The sequence below is a fragment of the Naegleria gruberi genome (assembly GCF_000004985.1).
Source record: "Naegleria gruberi genomic scaffold NAEGRscaffold_37, whole genome shotgun sequence".
NCBI lineage: Eukaryota > Heterolobosea > Eutetramitea > Acrasida > Naegleriidae > Naegleria > Naegleria gruberi.
Window position 1 is genome coordinate 50,981 of NW_003163290.1, and position 23,000 is coordinate 73,980.

The 23,000-nt window shown below is 32.1% G+C and overlaps 9 protein-coding genes and 3 non-coding genes across 12 annotated transcripts in view; 2 read left to right on the forward strand and 10 right to left on the reverse strand.

Moving 5' to 3' along the window:
* Window positions 1–303: 303 nt before the first annotated feature.
* On the reverse strand, window positions 304–1,889 carry NAEGRDRAFT_80469 (uncharacterized protein; the record flags this gene model as incomplete). Its single annotated transcript, XM_002674879.1, has 1 exon — window positions 304–1,889. The coding sequence occupies one exon, from the start codon at window positions 1,887–1,889 to the stop codon at window positions 321–323; it is 1,569 nt and encodes a 522-aa protein (XP_002674925.1). The 3' UTR covers window positions 304–320.
* A 179-nt stretch (window positions 1,890–2,068) lies between these two features.
* On the reverse strand, window positions 2,069–3,268 carry NAEGRDRAFT_83226 (uncharacterized protein). The gene has a single exon (XM_002674880.1). The coding sequence runs from the start codon at window positions 3,187–3,189 to the stop codon at window positions 2,086–2,088; it is 1,104 nt and encodes a 367-aa protein (XP_002674926.1). The 5' UTR covers window positions 3,190–3,268; the 3' UTR covers window positions 2,069–2,085.
* A 328-nt stretch (window positions 3,269–3,596) lies between these two features.
* Window positions 3,597–4,136, forward strand: NAEGRDRAFT_69867 (uncharacterized protein; the record flags this gene model as incomplete). Its single annotated transcript, XM_002674799.1, has 1 exon — window positions 3,597–4,136. The coding sequence occupies one exon, from the start codon at window positions 3,597–3,599 to the stop codon at window positions 4,134–4,136; it is 540 nt and encodes a 179-aa protein (XP_002674845.1).
* A 1,151-nt stretch (window positions 4,137–5,287) lies between these two features.
* NAEGRDRAFT_69868 (uncharacterized protein) lies at window positions 5,288–5,635 on the forward strand (the record flags this gene model as incomplete). Its single annotated transcript, XM_002674800.1, has 1 exon — window positions 5,288–5,635. One exon carries the CDS (start codon window positions 5,288–5,290, stop codon window positions 5,633–5,635), a length of 348 nt encoding a protein of 115 aa, XP_002674846.1.
* A 31-nt stretch (window positions 5,636–5,666) lies between these two features.
* On the reverse strand, window positions 5,667–5,755 carry NAEGRDRAFT_t440. The gene has a single exon. It is a non-coding gene; the product is annotated as a tRNA-Cys (tRNA).
* A 95-nt stretch (window positions 5,756–5,850) lies between these two features.
* Window positions 5,851–9,371, reverse strand: NAEGRDRAFT_80471 (BEACH domain-containing protein). Its single transcript, XM_002674881.1, has 3 exons — window positions 9,146–9,371; window positions 8,769–9,015; window positions 5,851–8,599 (listed from the first exon to the last, which is right to left on the reverse strand). The coding sequence occupies exons 1-3, from the start codon at window positions 9,250–9,252 to the stop codon at window positions 5,897–5,899; spliced, it is 3,057 nt and encodes a 1,018-aa protein (XP_002674927.1). The 5' UTR covers window positions 9,253–9,371; the 3' UTR covers window positions 5,851–5,896.
* A 223-nt stretch (window positions 9,372–9,594) lies between these two features.
* On the reverse strand, window positions 9,595–11,433 carry NAEGRDRAFT_69870 (uncharacterized protein; the record flags this gene model as incomplete). Its single annotated transcript, XM_002674882.1, has 1 exon — window positions 9,595–11,433. The coding sequence occupies one exon, from the start codon at window positions 11,431–11,433 to the stop codon at window positions 9,595–9,597; it is 1,839 nt and encodes a 612-aa protein (XP_002674928.1).
* Window positions 11,434–11,617: 184 nt separating this feature from the next.
* NAEGRDRAFT_69871 (uncharacterized protein) lies at window positions 11,618–14,488 on the reverse strand (the record flags this gene model as incomplete). The annotated part of the gene is made up of 12 exons (XM_002674883.1): window positions 11,618–11,956; window positions 11,999–12,374; window positions 12,980–13,521; window positions 13,730–13,732; window positions 13,774–13,776; window positions 13,818–13,820; window positions 13,859–13,861; window positions 13,900–13,902; window positions 14,023–14,025; window positions 14,110–14,112; window positions 14,201–14,203; window positions 14,249–14,488. The coding sequence occupies 12 exons, from the start codon at window positions 14,486–14,488 to the stop codon at window positions 11,618–11,620; spliced, it is 1,521 nt and encodes a 506-aa protein (XP_002674929.1).
* A 412-nt stretch (window positions 14,489–14,900) lies between these two features.
* NAEGRDRAFT_t439 lies at window positions 14,901–14,973 on the reverse strand. Its single transcript has one exon. It is a non-coding gene; the product is annotated as a tRNA-Met (tRNA).
* Window positions 14,974–17,488: 2,515 nt separating this feature from the next.
* Window positions 17,489–19,105, reverse strand: NAEGRDRAFT_69872 (uncharacterized protein; the record flags this gene model as incomplete). Its single annotated transcript, XM_002674884.1, has 1 exon — window positions 17,489–19,105. The coding sequence occupies one exon, from the start codon at window positions 19,103–19,105 to the stop codon at window positions 17,489–17,491; it is 1,617 nt and encodes a 538-aa protein (XP_002674930.1).
* Window positions 19,106–19,177: 72 nt separating this feature from the next.
* NAEGRDRAFT_t438 lies at window positions 19,178–19,258 on the reverse strand. The gene has a single exon. It is a non-coding gene; the product is annotated as a tRNA-Ser (tRNA).
* Window positions 19,259–19,397: 139 nt separating this feature from the next.
* NAEGRDRAFT_88216 (membrane bound adenylate/guanylate cyclase with PAS domain) overlaps window positions 19,398–23,000 on the reverse strand; it is a gene marked incomplete at both ends in the record, with an annotated part of 4,578 nt that continues 975 nt past the window's right edge. The window contains 3 exons of the mRNA XM_002674885.1: window positions 19,398–19,681; window positions 19,755–20,023; window positions 20,125–22,949. Of these exons, the coding sequence (XP_002674931.1) occupies window positions 19,398–19,681; window positions 19,755–20,023; window positions 20,125–22,949 (3,378 nt within the window). The remainder of the gene's footprint in view (window positions 19,682–19,754; window positions 20,024–20,124; window positions 22,950–23,000) is intronic.

Sequence of the window (23,000 nt, forward strand, 5' to 3'; positions counted from 1 at the left end):
TAGCAAATGATTGAAACTTCTTGTATTCTGGTGTTTGGAAAGTTCAAGATGTCTTGAGTATGTGCAAGATCAATCCGAATAAAAGTTCAATTCATCGAACCAAGCAAGAATGATGCTATCACCACATAACAAATATTGAATAAATAAACAGTGGTTACACAGGATGGTCTCTATGATCTTTGAAATGAAGAAATTGAACAATAGGAAGCTTGTTATGCTTCTCTAATAGATTGATAAAACTCTGTATTTTTATTCATAGAATTCTCCCACTGATGATTCCTCAATCAATTAAACCATTAAATTTATATAAATTAATAAATTTATTGTTTAAGTTTCTTGGATGGTTGTGTGGATGGCTCGTCAACTTGTTCAATTTTACGACTCTTCTTTTCAGAACTTGAACTTGTTGTAACAATGTTAATATCAACCCAAGCATCAAGTGAAGGATGAAGAACTCCACCAGAAAAGTGAGCACAAACTGTATTCAAATTAGAGTCGGAAGTGAAATAAATAAAAGTGTGCAATTCACCACATGCTGCATTAATCTTAAACTTGCTAGATTTCAAGTGCAAGTCAACGTAGTGTCTTTCAATTTTAGAGAAGGTTGACACTGATGGTTCAGCAAGTGGTGATTCTCTCATTTCATCCAAATAATAACCAAGTTGATTACAAATATTCGATCCAGTAACATAGACATGATTAATTGAAGATTGATCCTTTTCCAATGATGTGGTTGTACAAACAGTGTGATATCCACCAACACTGATATCAGAGAATGTTTTGGCAATATCTTCTGGGAGAGGTACATCATTCAAATTGGTACCATCAAGTCTATCTCTTTGTGAGGAAATCTTTTGTCCAAGTTGACCTTCCAAATATCTACCAAATCCAGCAAGACTAATCTCTTGTTCATTCTTACGGAAGAGGAAGAAGGCATGTTCACTTCCAGAAATAATTCTAGATACAGGTAATGTTGTCTTGACCAATGTTGGAGTAAAGACAGGTTCAACAAACAATTTGCTTTGTCCACAGAAATATACTTGACCATCATTTCTCAAAAACAATGACCATGCATTACCAGCTTGAACTTGAACTGTTTTGGAATCAATATCTTTACATTTCAAAAGAGAGAATTGTGGAACAATATCTTCATCTAGTAATTCTGAATTGGCATTATCACTTGGATCAAATCCTAATTTACCATTATCTGGTGAACCTGTAATATAAACTCTGTTATCATTGGTCAACATGAGAGTGTGATTAGTACCACAAGCAACTTGTAAAATACTTGTACTGGTTGGTTTGAGTTTTGACATGTCTACAAGTTGTGGAGGATTTACAATTTTAGGTAATCCAGCAGAATCACTCAATGAACATTGACCAAAGGTATTATTTCCTGATGCATACATAACAAGTGGCCTTCTGCCAATGAAAAGATTGTAGAAATATCCACAACTCACATCAACAATATCTTCCTCAAGTAAATCACATAAAGTTGGTGTTTTTACATATTTTCTTGATTTATAATCATCATCAACCATTGAATTTTTAAAAGAGACTGGTAAATTTTGTAAATCGTTCATACCACAACAATAAACTTTGTGAGAATCAGTGATAAAAAATGTTCTATTTGTTCCGCAAATAACCTTAACAATAGTTTGCTTGTTGAACACTTTTGTTGTATTCAATATGTGTACTTTACATTTTTCTTGTTCTTCCCTTGTCCAATACGAGTTGTGATCATGTTGAAGTAATTGACTTCCGGCTACCATATTTTGTGAAGGATGCATTGCAGAGAGAATAATATTTCTCCTCTCATAATTTGTCGATGTTTGAACACCTAATTGATGATGACTATTATCACCAAAACACAAGATACGAAGACTCATTTTTTTTATTATTATTTTTAATTAATATTATTTGATGTTAACAGCAGTGTGGGTGATGGAATCTTAAAATTACGAAATTTATTGGAAGTTTTTTTTGATCAAAGAAGAAACACCTTTTTGATATGTCCATCTATTAAAGCAAATTTTATGATTGTTTGTGAGTAGAGAGAGAAAAGTGAGAGATTTACAAAATTGTTTATTTCTTTGGTTTAACTTGAGGTTCTTCACACACATGAATGTAAATATAAGTATGCTTATTGTAATGTTCGTGACCCTTACTCCAATCGTAACCAACAGCATAGGCAAATAAGGAACCATCTCCATTGAAACCTGTTGAAAGCAGTGTCAAGTCGGCACCCAATTTTTTGAATTGGTGTAATCTTTGTTTTGAGGTGTGATCCCAAAAGTGGAAAGTACCATCAGCACCAGCAGTAGAAAATGATCCAAAACTTGGATGGAATGAGAGAGCATTGACTGCATATACATTGGCAGTATTTGGGCCATCTCTGTGACACTTGAAAGCAAAATTCTTCCTTGTAGTTGTTTCTTGGAAATAATTGATACCGACACGTCCTTCAATAGATCCAATTGCAAATCCTGACATGTCAGGGAAACAAGCAACACATCTGGTTTGTTCTCTGAGTGGTGATGGGTACTTTTTAAATGGTTCTTGTGGTTTTCTGACATCATAAATGTAAACTTCCTTATTAGCCAAAGCTACTACAGCCATATTTCCTGCCACAGATACGTCATAAATCTTATCAGCTTGTGGTAGAGACATTACGGCTTGTCCATTATTATTTCTAATATCCCAGTATTTAATTGATTTATCCCAACTTCCTGTCATTACTATAGTTTGCATTCCTTCCACTCCATCTAATGATTTAATTATTTTAATAGGTTGATCGTGTTGTCCAAAAGTTACATCCGCTTGTTGTCCTAATTGTTGATATTTAGCCTTGTTATCACAACCTGCAGAGAATATTTTACCATCCCTAGACATACAACAACAGAGAGCAGGAGCTTCATGTTTATATCTTGCCTTAGCTGATGCCATAACTTGTACCTTTCCCATATTTTGTGCTGCTTGAATTTCCCAGGCTGTGACTGATCCATCCCAAGAACTAGCAACAATAAAATTCTGAGTAGGACACCATGAAATCATGGAAACTGTATCAGAAGGAAGATCAGGTAAACAATAACTTCCATTCGGATTAACATCTCCCATTTGTGGATTTCCTTGCATTTGTCCCATTTGAAACCCTGTAGAAGGTTGTCCCATACTTGGTTGTCCCCACATTTTCCTCTATTATTATTATTATTTATATAGTATATATTAATTAGTATTAGTTTGATGATGAAATTCTCTCCAACAAGCTGTCGTGTGTTATTTCCAAAATTTCAAAATGAATGGAAAAATGTGTGATGAGAATTTTTTTTGATGAATAATTTTTCTTGTGTTCTTCATCTGCATTTCAGCGTTATATTTTTAATAGAACAAAGAGAGAATTCTCTGTGAAGGAATTGAAAAGCTGTTTGTTTGTTTTAAAGGAATTCCATTGTATATATTGATCAAGATTTTACCTTCTCACTGTTCCGATATTTTCCTGTTCATGATATTAATCAATTTACTTGGCAATCATCATCATCATGAAATAACAAATATTTAATTTATTAGATGATAAAGATCACACAATTAAAAGAAAAATGAGCAAATCATCAAAGGCTATTGATTTTCCAACTTTTTATAATCTTCCACCATTCTATTCACTGCAGCCAGTGTTAGAAACGAGAGAAAAACAAAGTAAATTGTGGAGTGAAGTAATTTTGAAATATTGCGAGCATGAAAGGAAATTTGTAATTGTTATTGCTGAGGAAGAAGGAAAATTATTTTCCAATTCTACAATTAATAGAAAATTAAATAGAGAGGCTATTTATTACTTTTTGGATGATCTTGTTGCGAAGGAGAGAGGTGAATGGTTGGATAAAAAGTCCAAGGAATCAATATATATTTATTGGAAAACACCAATGGAATGGGCTGATAAGATTCAGAAATGGGTTGATGATTCGGGAGTTTCAAATACTGTTTGTACATTCTTTGAATTGTTGGAGGGAGAAACTGGAGAAGGAACTGAATTTCATGGAATGAATAAGGACATTTTCAAGAAGGCACTTAAACTGCTAGAGAAGAGAGGAAAAGCCGAAATGTTCCAATCTGGTGACAATGAAGGTGTAAAATTCTTGTAATTTATTTTGTAAATATTTCAATACAATTATTTATTATAATTATTCATTAATATTTAATTAAATATTAATTTAAAAAACACTTCCTATATAAAAATAATAATAATGGAATAATTCAAATATATGATTTATCTAGACTTAAGATCTTTTTATTTAAAGAAATTGTGTGTGAACAAGCAACATTGAAATGAACTGAAACATTTCCATCTCCGTACAGTACTCACAACATCCCACCATATCCACAACTGTTTTCCCATCACAAAAAAAAAGACAATATGCAGAGAAGAGGATGTTATCATCATAACCTCTTCATGGTTGGATTATTTGTCGTCACCATAATGATGGCAACACACATGTTGGTGGTGGATAATTTGGGAGGAAACTGTTACCAAAACAATGGATTCAGCTGAGGATTATTTTGGAATGTTGTATCCAAAGGATGGTTCAACAGTTTTCAATGGATTGTTTAGTCATGGAGCTACTGCCACGGATTTGATCTTTTCTCAATTCTTTGCTGGGGATGAATTCACAAAAACACGTTTTCACACACAATGTAGAAGTGTCAAATATTCAAGTCAGACCTGAATTTCAACAAAATATCGACATTTTACCTAATGAAATGGACGAATCATTGTATAGATTAGTAATTGATTTATTTGGTGATTCAATTGCTACTAAAATCAAATATGGAGGTGTTGTAGATATGACAGTTTCAGTTCGTTCATGTGAACTAAACTTTTTGAGTTTATTAATGACGCTAAGTATTAGTAGAAATTCTGATGGAAGTTTCTTTTATGAGTTTAATATACAAATGTGTGAAATCAAGGTCAATATTCCAACTGATCTCCAGATGCATCTTTGGCTCAGTACTATCCTAGGGTGTTTGTGAAATCTAAAACTGTTTCGAATAAGTGTGAGAGTAAGCTGGCTGGTACTGGTTATTTAACAACAATTGGAGATTTGATTGTTTGTTCTGGTTGTCAACCATCTATTTCAGCAAACTTTAAGGAAGTTTCTTGTGAATGTCTTATGCTCAATAAATTGTAATTATATTTATTGACCCACGTTTAGTTTTCCGTATAGTTCAATTATTGTAATCAAATGTCAAGGTTAAAGAACATCATAATCAAAAATAATAAAAACTATTTAAAAAAATGAAACAATTCATCATTACACTTTGTCTCTGTCTCTTGTGTTCCCTCTTGATTATTGGCATGTCAACTGCCCAACAAAATGATGACAGGTCCGAGTATTCTCGTCCAATTCGTCAAGTAAGAAGAATTAGAAGAGAAAAACTCATCAATCAAGTTGAAACTTTATTGAAGGAATTAAAGAAACTTCACTTGGAAGAAGAACTCGCAGATTCAATGAATTTACCAAATGCTGAATGTCTTCGTTGTTTGATGAAGAAGAATGATGATTTGAAGGACTCTGTTAAAAGTAGTGTTGGATTTGTTGGTGGTTCAATGAGATGTTTGGAAGTTTGTACTGCTGCTAATTAAAAACTTGATATTTCTGTGATTTTAAAAAGGTAGGGTGGTACGTGGATCGAACACGTGACCATCGGATATCTGCTGCAAATTACATTGCAATCCGGTGCTCTACCGCTGAGCTAACCACCCCTTCGATCATTACTTTTAAATATTCATTTCTATAGGAACAATATCCTTAATCAACTTTTGTTTATAATTGTAATATTTTATTTAATTGAATAGTTTAGTTAGAAACAATTTAATATGTGAGATTTTCAAGTAGTGGTGTTGTTACTTATCCCAATAAATTACTTCGCCTCCCTTACTGCCAGTCACAACACTTTCTCCATCATCACTCACTCCAATAGTTGTCATTGGACTTGCATGTGCAGTTAGAGAAGAGGCAAGAGATCCATCAGCCACATTCCACTTGTACAATTTACCATCCTCTCCACCAGATAATAATTCAAAACCATCTGTGCTTAAACATCTCCAAGCTTGATTAACACTCGAGTGATTAAATTGGGCAATTTCAGATCCAGAAATGTCAAATAATTTGATGGAACCATCCTTTGAACATGAAATAAACCTTTGACTGTCTTCACCACAGAAACACAAATCTGAAACAACATCACTGTGGGCACTGAATTCTGCAACGGCCTTCTTTTGTCTAACATCTATTACAATAATGACACCATCTTCACTTCCAGAAACAATCATATTACCAGAAGTATCAATATTCAAGCTGTGAACAGGAGAATCATGTTCTTGGAAAGTTGCCAGGGGCGTCGTTGAGACAGAATCTGATGAACATTTCCAAACTTTCACTGTTGAATCCCAAGAGCTAGATATCAAACTATCTCCACTAATGCAAATCTTTGAAACAGCATCCTCGTGACCTTCCAAAATATCCAAAACCTTTCCATACTCAACAGAGTAGACATAAACTCTATTATCCCATGAACCAGCAATGAGAACCTTTTGTTCTGAATTTGGATCTTCAATCACAGCACACGATGAGAGTGCCATATCACCCATATCTGCTATTCTTCTCAATTGGCGTTTCGATTCAATAGAATAAACCTTGCATGTACTGTCATCACTACTGGTATAAATTCTTGACTTGTCCTTGCTTATTATTGCAGAAGTAATACGATCTCTATGCAAGTCAACTTTAAATGAAATGTCATCAGAAGTTGAGTATTTTGGCATGAATTCACTAACTTGACTCATACTCTTTTGCTTTCTGAGTTTGGATCTCTTTTTTCTTGTTCTTGGACTGTTATCACCAAGACTATCTAACGAGATGGAAGATGAGAGTGATTCATCTTCATTATTTGAGAAACTCTCTTCAGAAATCTTACTCAGCATAAAACTACTTGGTCTATTCAAATCTGTCTTTAACATGTCACTAATATCAAAGTCATCATCTTTTGGAGTAATGATAGGGGAAAATGGTGAAGAAACACTTCTAACCACTGGAGATGATGATTTAGAACTAGTGTTACTAAAACTTTCCATTAAGAGTGAGGAAGAATAGCTTCTTGCTGGAGATTTTGGAACTACCTCCTTGGTAGCTGAAATAATATCCAAAGGAATGACATCTGAGGAGGTCACCGAGAATTTAGTAATGTTAGAAAGATTGGTTCCAGTTTTTCTTTGTGGATGTGGATGATTGAAAACTTGTCTTGGAGTTTGACCAAACTCTCTGATTTGAATTTCAATACCTCTTCTTTGGACAGGATCTCGAATCTTTTCAATATCAATAGCACCTTCATAGGTCAAATAGTAGAAGAGATTGTCAGCTTTAACTGCCTCTTCACCAATTTGTTTGTATCCAAATATTAAATCAATCCAATGATGGAGATTCTGAGAGACATGGTCACTCTCGAGAGCTAGTCTGCATTTGTAAACAAATTCCTGTTCATCCTTTGCCCATGGTGGTAAGATAACATTATTCACACGTTGACCATTATTTCTCACACCCAAATCAAGATTTAAGGAATTGATCAAGAAACTACCTGTTGATTGATAAAATTCTGGAATGAGTTCTTTCAAATCGGCAGTGTTAGAAAGAACAGAATTATAAGTGCTTTGAATGGAGAAGAACTCTCTATCAGGAGCATCAAATCTACCATTTTGTAATTTGAGCATGTACTCTGGAGCTTGTCTGAGAAGGAAATACAAGACATAACCTGGTGTCGAGTAGTGAGTACCATATAAGAATTTTGGATCTGGCATGTCGTAGTATCTTTGTTTGAATCCTTCTAGTCTGTTTGGATTGAGTGCACCTATTGGCTTTCTCAAATCTCTGAAAGTATTAGGATTATTCAAATCGAGAGTCTTACTCGTGTAATCAGCAATTACCCAAGGGAAAACTGGATACTGAGTCAAATCATTGAATGATCTATCTGCAATAAAGTTCAAATAGAGCAAATAATCAAAATTGCTGATTAATCCACTTTGCCATTTGAGGGTCATATTCCCTTGATCATTTAGAGAAATGTTAGAAATGATTGGTTGTTTTAGAATAATGTTATAAATATTGTCTCTCTCTGTTTGATTCTTGACTGCTAAAAAGATACTCTTATTGTTTTGCATAAAAACTTCAATACCAATATGACGAAGGTTGTGTCTTCTTCTCACAATTCTGTTAATATCCCTCAAATTATACTTTTTAACAGGTTTTGTACTAATATTGTTGAAAGGTTGAAAGTAAATCCTCTCATTAGTCAATAGAATGCATCCATGTGTATCGACGAGTGGTGTCACTTTGGTACCATGAGTTTCATACAGAGTCTGTTCTCTGAAATCCTCAAGCCAAGTCACATCAAATGAAAATCCTTTAGCAATTTGATCCTCATAGATTTGATTAATTTGTTCCACTGATGGAAGTCCAGAATTACTTTGGAATAATTGATAGATTGGGGTAACTTTTTCAACAAATTGTTGTGCAGTTAAGAATGTTAATCCAATAACAACTGTTTCAGTTTGCTATTATTATAATAATTTTAAATTTTCCAATAAAGTTTCATGATCAGTAGTACCACCATCATCAACATCATCAAATTGAATCAATTAACAATCAATAAAGCAAGTAAAGGAATTGAAAATTTGTCCATTACCAACTGTAAATAATTCCCGAAATTATTCTTCTTCTTACCTTTTTAAATATGAATGGATGGTCCTTGTTTCCTTTTCTAATTTCTACAAATTCTGAACAATTGAAACAGAATAGATTTTCATCGGCAAACGAGGCAAAATAGGGATGATTCATTGATGTGGCTTTAAACTTTTTAAATCCTCCTTCAATTTTATCAAAACAGTGTCTTGTGATTGAAAATCTGGTATCATCCGGTACAAATACTAGTGATTGTGAGCAAAAGTGAAGTCTTCCTTTGTATTTCTCTCTGATTTTCCAATATTTCCAATCATCATCAAAATTAATATTTAAATATTAATATATATTAATTTTCATTCAAATATAAATTATAAACACAAATAGTTATAAATCATGAAAATCACCATCAAAAAACACACCTTCCACTTGCTCCAAAGTAATACGTACAAGAAAAGTCTTGGAAATAAATTTCATCCTCCTTCAACAAGAGCATGTTGAATCTCTTATTCTTCCTCTTCCGGAGCATCTTCAAAATCTTGTTGCAATTTCTCTAATAAACAAACACTCTCTATAGAGGATCCTCAATAATAATTTTAATAATAAACAGAAGTAGAATCAACGTCCTCCTCGGCAGAAAATTGTTTTTTTTAATGATGAAAATTTAGAAATCACGATGATGAGCAAGTCCCAGCACAGATAAGAAAATTAATCGAGTAAAAAACTAGTTTTCAGTAACTTAGGATAGGATTATTTGGAACGTAATACAAGTTGATTTTATTGCAACGTATTTCATCATGAATTTCAAATTTTAAAATTCAAGTTGAAAAGTTTGCAGAGATGGACAACATGTTAGTAATTTTGAAATGTTTCAAAACGTACCATCTTGACAGGATTGGTTGCTCCAACATTGTATATCAATAAATGTTGATTGAGTCATTTTACGTATGAATTCAACTCCTTCACCAGAAATACTATTTTCATAAATAGAAAGTCTGGTCAATTGGTTCATTTTACTGATTGCCTTGAATCCTTCATCACTAATATTATTATCGCAAACATCTAGATGGGTCAATTGTTTCAGTTCACTTATTGACATAGCTCCATCATTACCTAAATTATTTCCTTTAATCACAAGTTCAGTTAAATTTTTCAAGTCTGAAAGGTGTTTAGCTCCTTCACTACTAATAGAATTATGGGAAATATCTAGAATAGTCAGTTTTTTCAGTTCACTTATATGCATAGCTCCATCATTACCTAAATTATTTCCTGTAATCACAAGTTTAGTTAAATTTTTCAAGTCAGTAAGGTAATTTGCTCCTTCACTGCTAATAGAATTATCGGAAATAGAAAGCTCCTTCAATTGTTTCAATTCACTAATGTATTTAGCTCCTTCATCACTAATACGATTATAGGGGATATTGAGACAGGTCAATTGATTCAATTGACTGATGTATTTCACACCTACACCTCTCATTTCACTGTAAGGAAAATTAAGAATTGTTAAATTTTTCAATTCGCTAATGTATTCAAGTCCTTCACCATCAAAATGACTTTCAAGAATAGAAAGTTCTGTCAATTGTTTCAATTTACAAATGTGAAAAACTCCTTTCTTATTAATATTGTTTACAGAAATGTCAAGTTTGGTTAATTGTGTCATTTCGCTTATATACTCAGCTCCTTGTTCACAAACGTAATTCTCAGAAACAAGTAGAGTAGTTAATTTTTTCATATTTCTAATATATTTAGCACCTTCTTCACGAACATAGTTTTTAGTAACATCAAGATATGTTAATTGTTTCAATTCACTGATATATCTAGCTTGTTCAGATCTAATACCACTTTCAGAGATATAAAGACTTGTCAATTGGTTCAATTTGCTAATATATTTAGCTCCCTCAATACTAATTTCATTTTCACTAATGTGAAGAACTATCAATTTTTTCAATTGACTTATTGATTGAAGTACTTTATCGTCAATACTACATGTATTAATATTAAGGCATGTCAACTGCTCAAATTTACCAATATATTGAGCTCCTCCACTACCTATCTTAATACGAGAAATATCAAGATTTGTTAAATGTTCCAATCCACTCAAATATATTATTCCTGCATCACCAATACTATCATTGCAGGCAATTTCAAGACTTGTTAATTGTTTCAATTGACTGATATATTTAGCGCCTACATTGTCAATATAATTAGCAGAAATATTAAGCTTTGTTAATTTGTTAAATGATTCACTGATAATTTTAACTCCTTCGGAACCAATATAATTACCAGAAATGTAAAGACTTGTTAATTGTTTCAATTCAGCCATGCTTTCAACATGTTCATCATCAATATCCATTCCTTGAATTTCAAGACTAGTCAATTGTTTCAATTGACCAATATATGTAACTGATTCGGAATCAATTTTAACTCCAACAACGTAAGGAATACAAAGATTAGTTACTGATTTCATCAATATTAATTTTTTGTAAATATTTGATAGTACTTTAATCTCAAGATTTGCAATATTTTGTAAAAATTGACCATTTACATCATTGGAATGACATTTAACAGTCATATTATGACATGTTGATAGAATGACATTGTACCATTGTTTAGAAACTAATGCACAATTCATGACAAGAAATTTAAAATCGTCACCATAGAACGATAAAATTTCATAAATAACATCATCTTGAAAAACTTCTCTTTCCATTTTTTTTGGTAAATCATAATTTATTCAATTTTTTGGTCAACCAAACATTTTACATCATGCTGATTCTAGGAATGATTTCACATCACTTGTTTGGAATTTAATTCATGTTGGTACATCATCAGAACAACCTGAACTAGCTTTGATGTTATTTAACATCATAGCTCAACGAAAGGGTAACTGATGATTATTGTCTTGTTTTGAAAGAATTGAAAAGTGAGAATACAACATCCAAGAGTGAGTTAACTATTTCCTTAAATTCAGGTCTACTCTTGAAATTGTATTCAACACATTTACTTCCTAATGTGTGGATAAGCTTGGCTTGCTCTTCTGTAAGACATGGATAATGCTTACATAATTCTTCAACAGAAACGAAATTGATTTTGAGCAGCTGAGTATTGCTATCTTTTGTACGCACAATGCTTTGATTGGTCAAAAGCATATTCAGTGTAACTCCAAAACTGAAAGCATCCACTTTTGTGTTACCTATTTCCGCACCTGTTACCATTTCAGCAATCTCTGGAGGCTTCCATAACTGGGTCATCATATTAATCAATTATCAACTTACCATATAGCCCGCAGTACCATAGATTGAAGTTAGTGTTGTCAAATATTTTGCTGACTCCTTTGCTACGCTAAAATCTGTTAGTTTTACATCATTCACATATTCAATTCCATTAATAGTAATTGTTGAATAGAGAATATTGGAAGGTTTTAAATCGTGATGATAGATTTTTTCACTATGCAAAAATTCAAGTGTTTGAGCAATTTTCAAAGCAATGAACATAATTTGAAATATTTGTCCATAACCTTGTCCTCCAAAATCATTAAAAGAATTTGTTTCATCTTTAAAACTTTTCATCAGTTCCAAAAATAATTGTACATTATTATCATTTTCTTCATAATGAATTAACTTGACAATTCCTGGATGTTTGCTAACTTTTCTAATAATGTTTAGTTCTTCCAAATTATTTTCACATTTTATCGTTTTTCGTGCTACTGGAATATTATTCAATAATACTTTAACCACAATACCACATGCACCCTTTCCTAATTCTGTCATGCCACTTAGATCTATAATAGGATTTTGTAAAGTACAAGAAGTGATGGTATCAATGAATTTCTCAACATTATTAAGTGCAATAATCTTAGAAATGTTGTGTTAAAATTGAAAGGCATATCCTGAATAGAGGAAATATTAAGGAATGTGCTGAGTTGGGTTTTGTCGTTTGGATTCAAAAATTTGCTTAAAATTGACTTTTCTATTCCTACCACTCCTAATCGTTGTGCTGTTTTCAATACTGGAATGATTAAGTGTGTTGGAAGAGTGACATTAATTCTGTAGCAATATTTCACAATATATATCATTTCTTTTGGATAATTATCATCTGAAGATATCAAATTAAAATTAGTCATAGATGAATTTAGAATAGTTTTGTGACACTTTACAATCTCTCCATCAATTGTTAATACTAAATCGTGGTATAATTTAGTTTTGTACAAGTTTTGGAGAGTTTCTAACAAATCATTTCGATGAAAAATGTTCAACAGAGGTTCAACTGAATTCATATTAACGTTGATCTTTGGATAGGATCTTCGTTTAACCAGAGTTTTAAAATATGGAATAGCTCTATCATTATTCTCAAAGTATTGATCATATTCAGGTGTATTAGAATAAAATGCAACAAAATCCAAACAGTATTCTTTGATTTGATTCAAATAGGAATTATTGTTATCAGAATCTCTATTCTGATAATTAGTAATTGTGTAGACAATATTTAACACACTTTTCATATCGATCATGGAAATAATTGATTCCAATAACTCATTTTGAAATTTAGACATTTCATTTGATACTTTATCCAATATAAATAATACAAATAACTTTTGTTTGATAGTTGTAAATGTGATTTCTGGATTGTAAATTAATTTATCTATCAGTAATTGTAATATTTCAGATTCACTATTGTTAAGTGATCGAATAAACTCCTCATTTAGCAATACATTTTCCAAGAATTTAGGTGCAATAATATTAATGATATCTTTAAAAACAATAATGTGACTATTTGGTAATTTGTCATATTCATATTTCTTGAAATGAATTATTTGTAAAATTTGTTCTGGTAAGATCAAGTCTTTGTCAACGATAATATTAGGTTGGCATAACAATAATTTAGCAATTTCAAAATGTTGTTTCTCTACAGTGATTCTTAATGGATTCTAATGGCATTAATTGACTAACTTATAGATATACCTACATCCTTATATTTTTAGAATCAATGATATTATTGACACTTACTTTCTAATATATTATTAAAAACAATATTTTAAACTAAAACTTACTTGCTAATATACTTTCAATATTAATATTCATATTCAATACTTACTTTCTAATTTGTTTTTAGAATTAGACGAAGCTATTACTTACATACTGATATTGTTAAATTTAATAAAATAATCATTACTTACAAGCTAAAAACAATTAATATTAAACTAATTTAATACTTACTTCCTAATAAACTTCAGACTACCAAAAATATTAATGTAATACATACGTACTAATTGTGTTAGCACAATTAAACATTTACTTACAACCTATTTAAATTAATAATTGTATAATGATTGAATACGTACATACTATGTATTCAATAGTAAAAACACGATTGATTCGACACTTACTTTCTAGAAAATTGTTAATATGCAAATAAATATATAATACTTGCTTCCTTATAATTTACTAGTAAATAATAGAATTGTAATTAATACTCACAGACTTAATTATTTAAATAATTATTTAAATAATAATTTAAATACTTACTCCTAAATTGACATCAACATTCGGGACAGTCAACAATAATTTAACGATTTCCAAATGTCCCCTCTCGCAAGCTACATACAACAAGGTTTTTCCCAACGAAAATACCTTAAATTGGTAAGAATTGAAATAAAAATCATTAATGATCGGAGCCAAATCAAACTTTAACAATTCAGCAACATTTCCATCCTCCACCACTTGTAAAATTTTGTGTTTGTCAACAACTTCCACACCTCTTCTCATTTTTTTCTAGAACGTGATTGGATGAAACTCATTAATTGTAAGTTGACACGATAGTTAACGTGTTTCATCAGGAGTATTTCCATTAATTGATATTTTGCATTTCATAGAGTGTAAATGGATGATGTGAATTATCATTCTCCGAAATATTTTCTTGAATTGTCACTTGTCCAAAATTTACAAAATATTATATTTTAGCAAACAATTGTATGCACCGACAATTATTTCCAAAACAAATCCTTGCAAGTTGTTTGGAATATCTTCCTCATTCAATGCAACTCCGTCATCAATATCCAATAGTACCTTTCGAATTTGTTCTTTGGACCATAAACATGCGCATGTTAAGGCAGCAAAGGCTCTTATTGTTCTTTTGTATTTATTTTTACAATGAAATATCTGCAACAAGAAAAAAAGTTGGGGTCAGTGAGGATCGAACTCACGACCTTAGGATTATGAGACCTACGCGCTACCGACTGCGCCATGACCCCTACACAGTAATAATAAGAAATTACAAGTCCTTGATGAATAGGTTTCCTAAAGTGAAAGCGTAGGTTATTGAATAATTTTATGATTCTAAATTCCTCTGGATCAAAGATTGTAATGAGAAGTGGATGGAAAGGAATTTATCTCTTGCTGTGGTTAAGGAAACCCGCTCAAAACGACCATTCTCTCCGTGCATGTGTATGGCCATTTTTCTGAAATAACAAAATTAAATACTTAATCGAAATGAAATTCATATGTTTTTAAGGATTTACATGTAGGAAATGAAATCCTTACAATGCATATGATTTTTTACACTGATAAATGCAATAATACTGTTGGTCAATTGATAGTTGATAAGGAAGTTTGCGTCGCGGACTTGGGAAGCCAAATTATTACATCCGCACGAAAGTGTTCAAAAACCAATAAAAAGCTTGTTGACCTTATTGGATGAGATGGTTGCTGAGGAAAACAAAGTGGCTGCACGATTTACCATGACTGGCACACATGACGGTGTGTTTATGGGAATTCCAGCAAGTGGAAAGAATATTTGTGTGAAAGCCTCAAATTTTTACACGTTTAAGGATGGTCAGATTGTTGAAGAGTATGGCCAACCTGATTTATTGTCGTTGTTGCAACAAATTGGTGCCATCCCACCAGCCAAATTGATTTAGAATGGCTCTTGTAACTAGTGATAATCTACAACCTGTATAAATAGTGGAAAATTCTCGACTTTCAAATGGGTTGAAGAAACGAACCAGCTCTACCACAAGCTTGTTTGCATAAAATATTTGAATAGAAAGGTGAGAAACCTCAAATGTGGCATTTGTTTTCTCTCAACTAGTGGAATTGTTGAAATGTCACTTATCTAAATAAAACTTGAAAAAAATTATCGACCTACTTTTTGACATGCCACTTTGCAACAATTACAAGTCATTTATTTCGGCGTTTGGCTCGGAAAATCAATTATTTTAATAATTAAAAACATGTGAATTTTTATAAAATTGAAACCTTGCTGAACCAAACACTGAAATAAGTGAGTAAATCATCACGTCCTATTTTGAATTATTTTTACTATTAAATATTTATTTTATAAAATCCCGAATTAAATCTTTCATCGAATGATTTTTCATACAATCCATCAATGGGTGTTTTACTGCCTAATTTCAAAATATCACAATGTGAATACTTATACTTTTTGAATAAATAATTTTTTTATTAGGTCACCCATGTGACAATTTTACTTCGGCAAAAATAATATTCTAAAAGATTCGGTGTAAAAATACATGTTCAAGCCAAATTTAATGTTTAAAAATAAAAAAGCAAAAAGAGAAAAAATTAACAAGATTTTTCTCCCTCTCAGAGGCTTTTTATAAAACTCGCATACAACAACACAAAAACAACAAGAAGAATATATAATATTATATTCAACCAACACACTTACACTTTGAACAAATATTTGAGAGTGTTTGTTACGTACCCACAACAATAATAACAGCAAAAATAGTCTAGTGGTAATAGCTAAGAATTTAAACCGTTAGAAAACACAATTGTATCATATACTCTGCAAAGAAGGACAACAAAATGGATACCACTTGTTATCAGGTAAGGAATTATAATAGATAGATAGGAGACGAAGAGGATTGGATGATTGGAAATTTATTTTGGTTTTCTTCGTATTATGCAATTTGATGATGAAATAATAATAATTAATTTAATATGATGATAATTAACAAAACAAAAAACAATATTGAAAAACAATTTAAAAAAACAATAACATGGCAACTATGATCAGGAAGCACAAATTGCCAAGTCATTCATCTCAAACATTTACGATAGTTGGAAAGAAGGAAAAAAGGATGAATTACAACAATACTATAATGAAAACTCCAAGTTAAGCTGGAATGGACTGATATATAAAGGCATTGATATCATGAAGCTTTTCATGAACATCTATCAAAGATTTACTATTACCTCGATAGATTGTCAACCAATTGGTATGTGGTTATAGAGAAATACTCATCAACTGACTCAACAATTAAGACAAGGAACATTTACTGATCAACGTGACTGGAATTGTAATTTATGATGGAGATAACAAGACAGCTAAGCTATATTCACATCAGATAGTTCTAGAAAGCAAGAATACGAATGGAACAATAGGAGTTTGTGTAGTTTTAGAAAACTTTAGATGGCTTGCTCCATGCAGTGTGAGAGCAGAACAAGAAATGGCTGACAAACCACAAAAACAACATACACCTAGGAGACAAAATACACCACAAAGAGGAGGTTTCCAAAAAAAGAACTTTTACACTCCTGGAAGAAATCCAAAGTTTCAAAATCAAGAATAACATGTAAAAAATATAAACTAGAGAGCTAATTTATTTATTTAAATTGGAAACAAAGTATTTTATTTGTCTTGACTGAATTGAGAAAAATGTTTTATTTAGATAGATTATTACCTGTGTGTCTTTACTGCATTTGCATTGAGAAAAAATTCTAATATTTGTTTATGAAGATTAATTACAAAATAAATTGATTCTGGTTCACAGAGAGAATCATCAATACTCCATCTCCTTGATCTGAAGCTTGTTGTTGAGATTTTGCAATATTAATTTCACTGTGATAATAATCATCTAGAAATGTAGTTGCTTTGAATCCAAACTTGGTGTAGAGTCTCTGAGCTGGTAAATTGAAAGAGGAAACATGTAATTGAATCCACAAACACTTCTTCCAATATTGAACAAATCCGCTTTGCATAGTTGGATAGTTATTCCAATATTTACATTCCTCTTCCTCAGTGTCAGCTATTTGGTCAACATTGACAATAACATGTTCATTAGAATTTAAAGATGAAACATAGTATGTTGTTTCAGAGGTATCTAAATTGCAGGCATTCGTCGTTGGTGTGATTGAATATTGAGAGCTTTGTACTTCATCATTCATTGATCTCCACATCCAAGAATAGGTCAGAACATGTTGAATGGTAAATCTTAACAATTCCTGCCCAATTCCATTCTTTCTCAAATCTGGATGAACTGCAAATGAGGTAATTTCACATCGTTGCTTCTCCTTATTAATATTATAGGTAATGTAACCTGCAACAATGAGAGATCCAAAAATGTTGGTGTTATTCCTAGTACAAGCAACCCAGGTGAAATTATCAACTGGTTTTTCATGATTATTACATAGAGATTGTTTAAATGCCTGATAGAGATACTTCTTATCTAGTGGTTTTGAAAAGCAAGAGCATTCAATATCGTACAATGCCTCAAATGTTTGATCTGAGAATGGATAAATGAGAATATCTGCTGTCTTTTCTGTTGGACGAATATCAATCGAGTTGGAAGGAGAATTATTTACATGATTTACATCCAATTGATTGGTTTGATCTGGTAAAATATCATTAAAATTGTCAACATAGATACTTTCAGCAATTCTTCTTGGTCTTTTCATAATTGGAAGAGCTGATTGTAAGAATACATGATCAGACGGATGTGAAAATGATGAATTATTCGTAGTACTGGAATCAGTTCCACTCGTTACAGACATTGTACTGACATTTAGCATCGATCCAGTTGTCTTTCTAATATGATTCTTCATACAAGTTGAGCACAAATCGAAATCTCTACAATTCAAACAGTGAAATCTCGTTCCATGAATGCTACACTCACATCCATCACAAGTAACACCCTTGTGAACTATCTTCCCCTGAACTATCTGAACTTGTTCCAAATTAAATGAATCAATTGGTTTGGTAAATAATTCATAATCTTTACAGTATTGATCAGCAACAAGCACTCCATTCTTTGATATTTTCTTATCCAATAATCCAATTCTTTCCAAAAGCGGATATTTAAATTTTCTATTCAATACCAAAGCAAAACAATGTCCCTTTTTCTGATGATGTTTACCTTGTTCCTTTTTACAATTTAAACAGAGAGTATAGGCTGTTTGTTGAGAGGAAAGCGAACAATTTAAACAAATGGACATGATTTGATTTTCATTGATTTTTGATTTACAATTTTGACATGTACATTGATCGCTCCGATGATGAATATCATTATTGAGAGGATGACCGGTCGAGGAAGAAAAAATGTGATTTCGAGAAGTAGCAGCAGGTTGGCGCAAATTGTTCATTTTTTTCTTTGGTTGTTTACAATCTCTTCTATTTTTGAATCAGAGTTCATGTAAAATCATAAGAGGACAAAACGTTGAGGATGGGATTCGAACCCACGCGGATTACTCCACCAACTTAGCAGGCTGGCGCCTTAACCACTCGGCCACCTCAACTTACGATTTAATCTTTAAAATGGCAAACAGAACTGTAACACTTACAACCTTAGTAATCTCTGGAAATTCTATGCTTCAGAGGATAAAGATAGCAATTATTATGCAATATTATCCTCCAGAACTGGTAGACAGTTTATTCTTAAATATCTTCTCCTGCTGGACTAATCATTATGGAAATCTTATCCAAATCATTGCCAATAGATATGGAAGACCTATTTGGACGCATCACAATTGGATTCACATGATGTTTCTCCTTTACAAGATATGTTTTACATTCACCTTTTCCTTTTACCGAAACTTTTCTTTCTTCAAATTCGAATAAATCGTATGTTCTTTCGTAGGTACTTCGAGAAAGTTGGATTCGTCCTGGTACCCCAGTAGATTCCATTCTTGAGGAAGTATTGATGGTATCTCCCCATAAGTCTGTTTTTAATTATAAATATTCAATATTTTTGTAACAAATTGTAATGCATAGTTAAAATATCGAAAAACATACCATAGGCAAATTTCTTTCTTCCAATCACACCAGCAATAACTCCTCCAGTATTCAATCCAATTCTAACATTCAATTGTGAATCTAAATTTTCAGAATTATATGAACGGATTACTGACAAGGTGTCAATTGCAAATCTCAAAGTTCTTTCTGGATGATCGGATTGAGCATTCACACCATGCAATCCTCCAACACAAAAATACGAATCCCCAATTGTTTTTATCTTTTCCAAATTGTATTTATCTGTCAAATCATCAAATCCGTTTACAATTCTATTAAGCATTAGAACTAGCTCAGAAGGATTCATGTTAGAACTCAAATTTGTAAATCCAACCCTAAATAGATTATTTTCTAATAAATTCAAGGAACTTACATATCACTGAAATAACAAGTAATGTCAGAAAATCTTTCGGCAATGAAAGTTTCTCCATTTTTAAGTTTCGTCGCAACTTCTTCTGGAAGAATGTTCCTTAATAAATTTTCAGAATTTTTCTTCTCCTCCGCAAGTAAACTATTCTGTTTCTTTTCCATTGTAATGTCCTTAATAAATAGAGAAACAAATGAGCTATTGTTAATTTCAGTTCCAAAAATGCTCACTTTGGCGGGAAATTTACTCGAATTCTTTCGAATACAATCAATTTCCAATACTTCTCCCAATTCATTTTCTTCCCCTTTCGTATGGTATTTGAATTCGCCAGTTGCTTTCTTCATCAATTCGTGAAAAGACGGATCAAAGAGTGTTGTGAAGGATAAACCCAAAACGTCAACTGCTGATTTTCCAAACATTTTCTGAGCTGCAATATTGATAAATGTCACTTCTCCTCTTTCATTACATGTGACAGCTCCTTCTACCATTGAATTGAGAAGATTCTTAATGGCATCGTCATATTCAGTCTTTCGTTTCACATGTGAACTATTAGAAAGTGTATTATTCACAATGAAATTCTTCAAAATATCATTCGAATCTAAATAATCTATTGGAATGTAATTCAAAAACGTTCTCAATGTGGTAATATCATAATCAGTTGTGTGAAAGCTCATATAAATGTAATAATTAAAAGCAATCAAGAAGAAAAATCCAAACACAAAGAATACAATACTAATCACTTTCGATGATGAAGTAGAAGAAAGTGTTGTCAACAATTCCAATAATCTCTCAATCATTTCATCTGTCATGTTAAATATACTGAGATAGTACAAAAAAGTGTCAGGTGCCTTTGCATAGAATGGATTCAAAATATCTTCATTGAATTTTGAACACAAATGAAGAACAGTTGCAACTAATTCTTGTAAATCATAACACGTTCCATTTAGACATGTAAGTGGAGCAGTAATTACCTCGTCAACTCCTGGATATTTGTTGAATATTGAGCTTGTCAAATTTCCACCGAATAAAAGTTCTGCAAATTGAGATTGTGCTTCAGAAATGTAGATGCGATTATCAGAGTGGTATGTATCTAGATTGGATTGATTGGCTAATGCAGGATCGTTAACAGAATGCCCTGACTTGATACCATAAAAGGCAAACAATTCACCCAATCGGACATTTAATCTTGTGCAAGCTCTTATCACTGATGTGGCTGTGTCCACATTGACCATGGCCTGAGATGACATGGCCACATTCAGATTATTTTCCACATACATAAATGAAATACAAAGTGAAAATACTATTAAGGAAAGAAAACCAATACTAAGGGACATGAATTTTGGACTAACTACCCTTCTCAAATGTTTCACTTCCTGAGTGGACCGTTTTTGAAGATCATGATAGACGGATCCGACGAATTCTTTGGGAATCTTACTGAATAGGTTGATTATTCGAGAAGATTTAGACATTCCAATTCTGGAAATTATTAAAAATGTTCCATAAATGATAATTAATACAAATGTGGAAGTAAATAAGTAAATTCTCAAAATTCTATCAAGTAGCAAATTCTGAGCCCTCTTTCTAATCTGAAATTTTGAACAAAAAAGACCATTCGCCTCACTTGCAGCTCTTCTATTAAGGTAAGTATACATAAATTCATAAGATTTGATCGTTTCATTGTAATTCTTCCAATTGTAAATAATTTTCGTGTTGGATATGAATTCTCTCGTCAACTCACTCATGGAAATGTTCTTCTTGTAGCTCGTCGTGTAAACTCTATCACTGGTGCTTACACTTGCTGTAGGAACAACAATCGGATTAATCACAGCTTTGTAATCTTCAACCATTTGTGTTGTAAACTGTGGTGATATTGAATTAGCAGCTAGATTTTGTAAATATTGCAAAATCCTTTTCAATCTACGTTGGTGATTATTCAGAAAATATTGAATAGTTTCATATTCAGAGGAATTCACAGCTGGTTGACTAATATTTAGATTATTGTAAAGCTCATTGTAAATTTGTCCCATTCTCACTTCACGCATCAAACTTGAAGGACTCGTTCCAGGTAAGCAAGAATCCAAAGATAATGGAATTTCCGTAACTAAACTTCCCAAAACAATGCAAAGAATGAATGCAATTAAAAGTAAAACTATCTGAAACAAGGCTAAACCAATTAATGTGTAATTTCGTACTTTGGATTGATAGGGAGTGTTAAGAGCGTTTCTAATAAAGAGATGTTTCTTTTCTGTGGATCCAGCCACTTCAATTCCTTCAAATTTTTCCTCCTCCAACTCAATCATGGTATTTCGTCTATTTTCTAATAAAGTATTTGGAGGTGTAATCATACTATTGGCAATACTAAAATGCTTTTCAGTTTTTGGTTTCGTCTTTTTCTCAAACTTTTTAACAATTGGCTGAGCTTTCGACTCTTCCTCTTCCAACTGAAAAGCTTGTTCGAATAAATCAGCAGCTGTTTCCTTGTCAAACTTGAAATTCTCTAAATAACTTGCATAAAACCTCAACACTGTCTTATCGTGTTTAAAATTTGTCATTAAATGTTTAAATCTCTCATCACAATACAAGGTCAATGCAGTTGTACGAGAGATTAGTTGATTGATCTTAATTTCATTAGGTAGGTCAGAAATTATTTCCTTCCAAAACATGCGATGGATTGACCACAACTCATCCTGTTGTTTTTCCAGATCGTGGAGCATGGTTTTGATTTCTACTTGATTAATTCCGTGAGTTTTAGTTGAGCTGTAAACTTCAATTTCTTTCATTCTTTCCATAATTAGAATTCTTGTCCAGCCATTGTTACAGAAGCGTTTTGCCTTTTTTAGAATGTAGGTAGCATAGGAAGAACTGTTTTCATCGTTCCAATA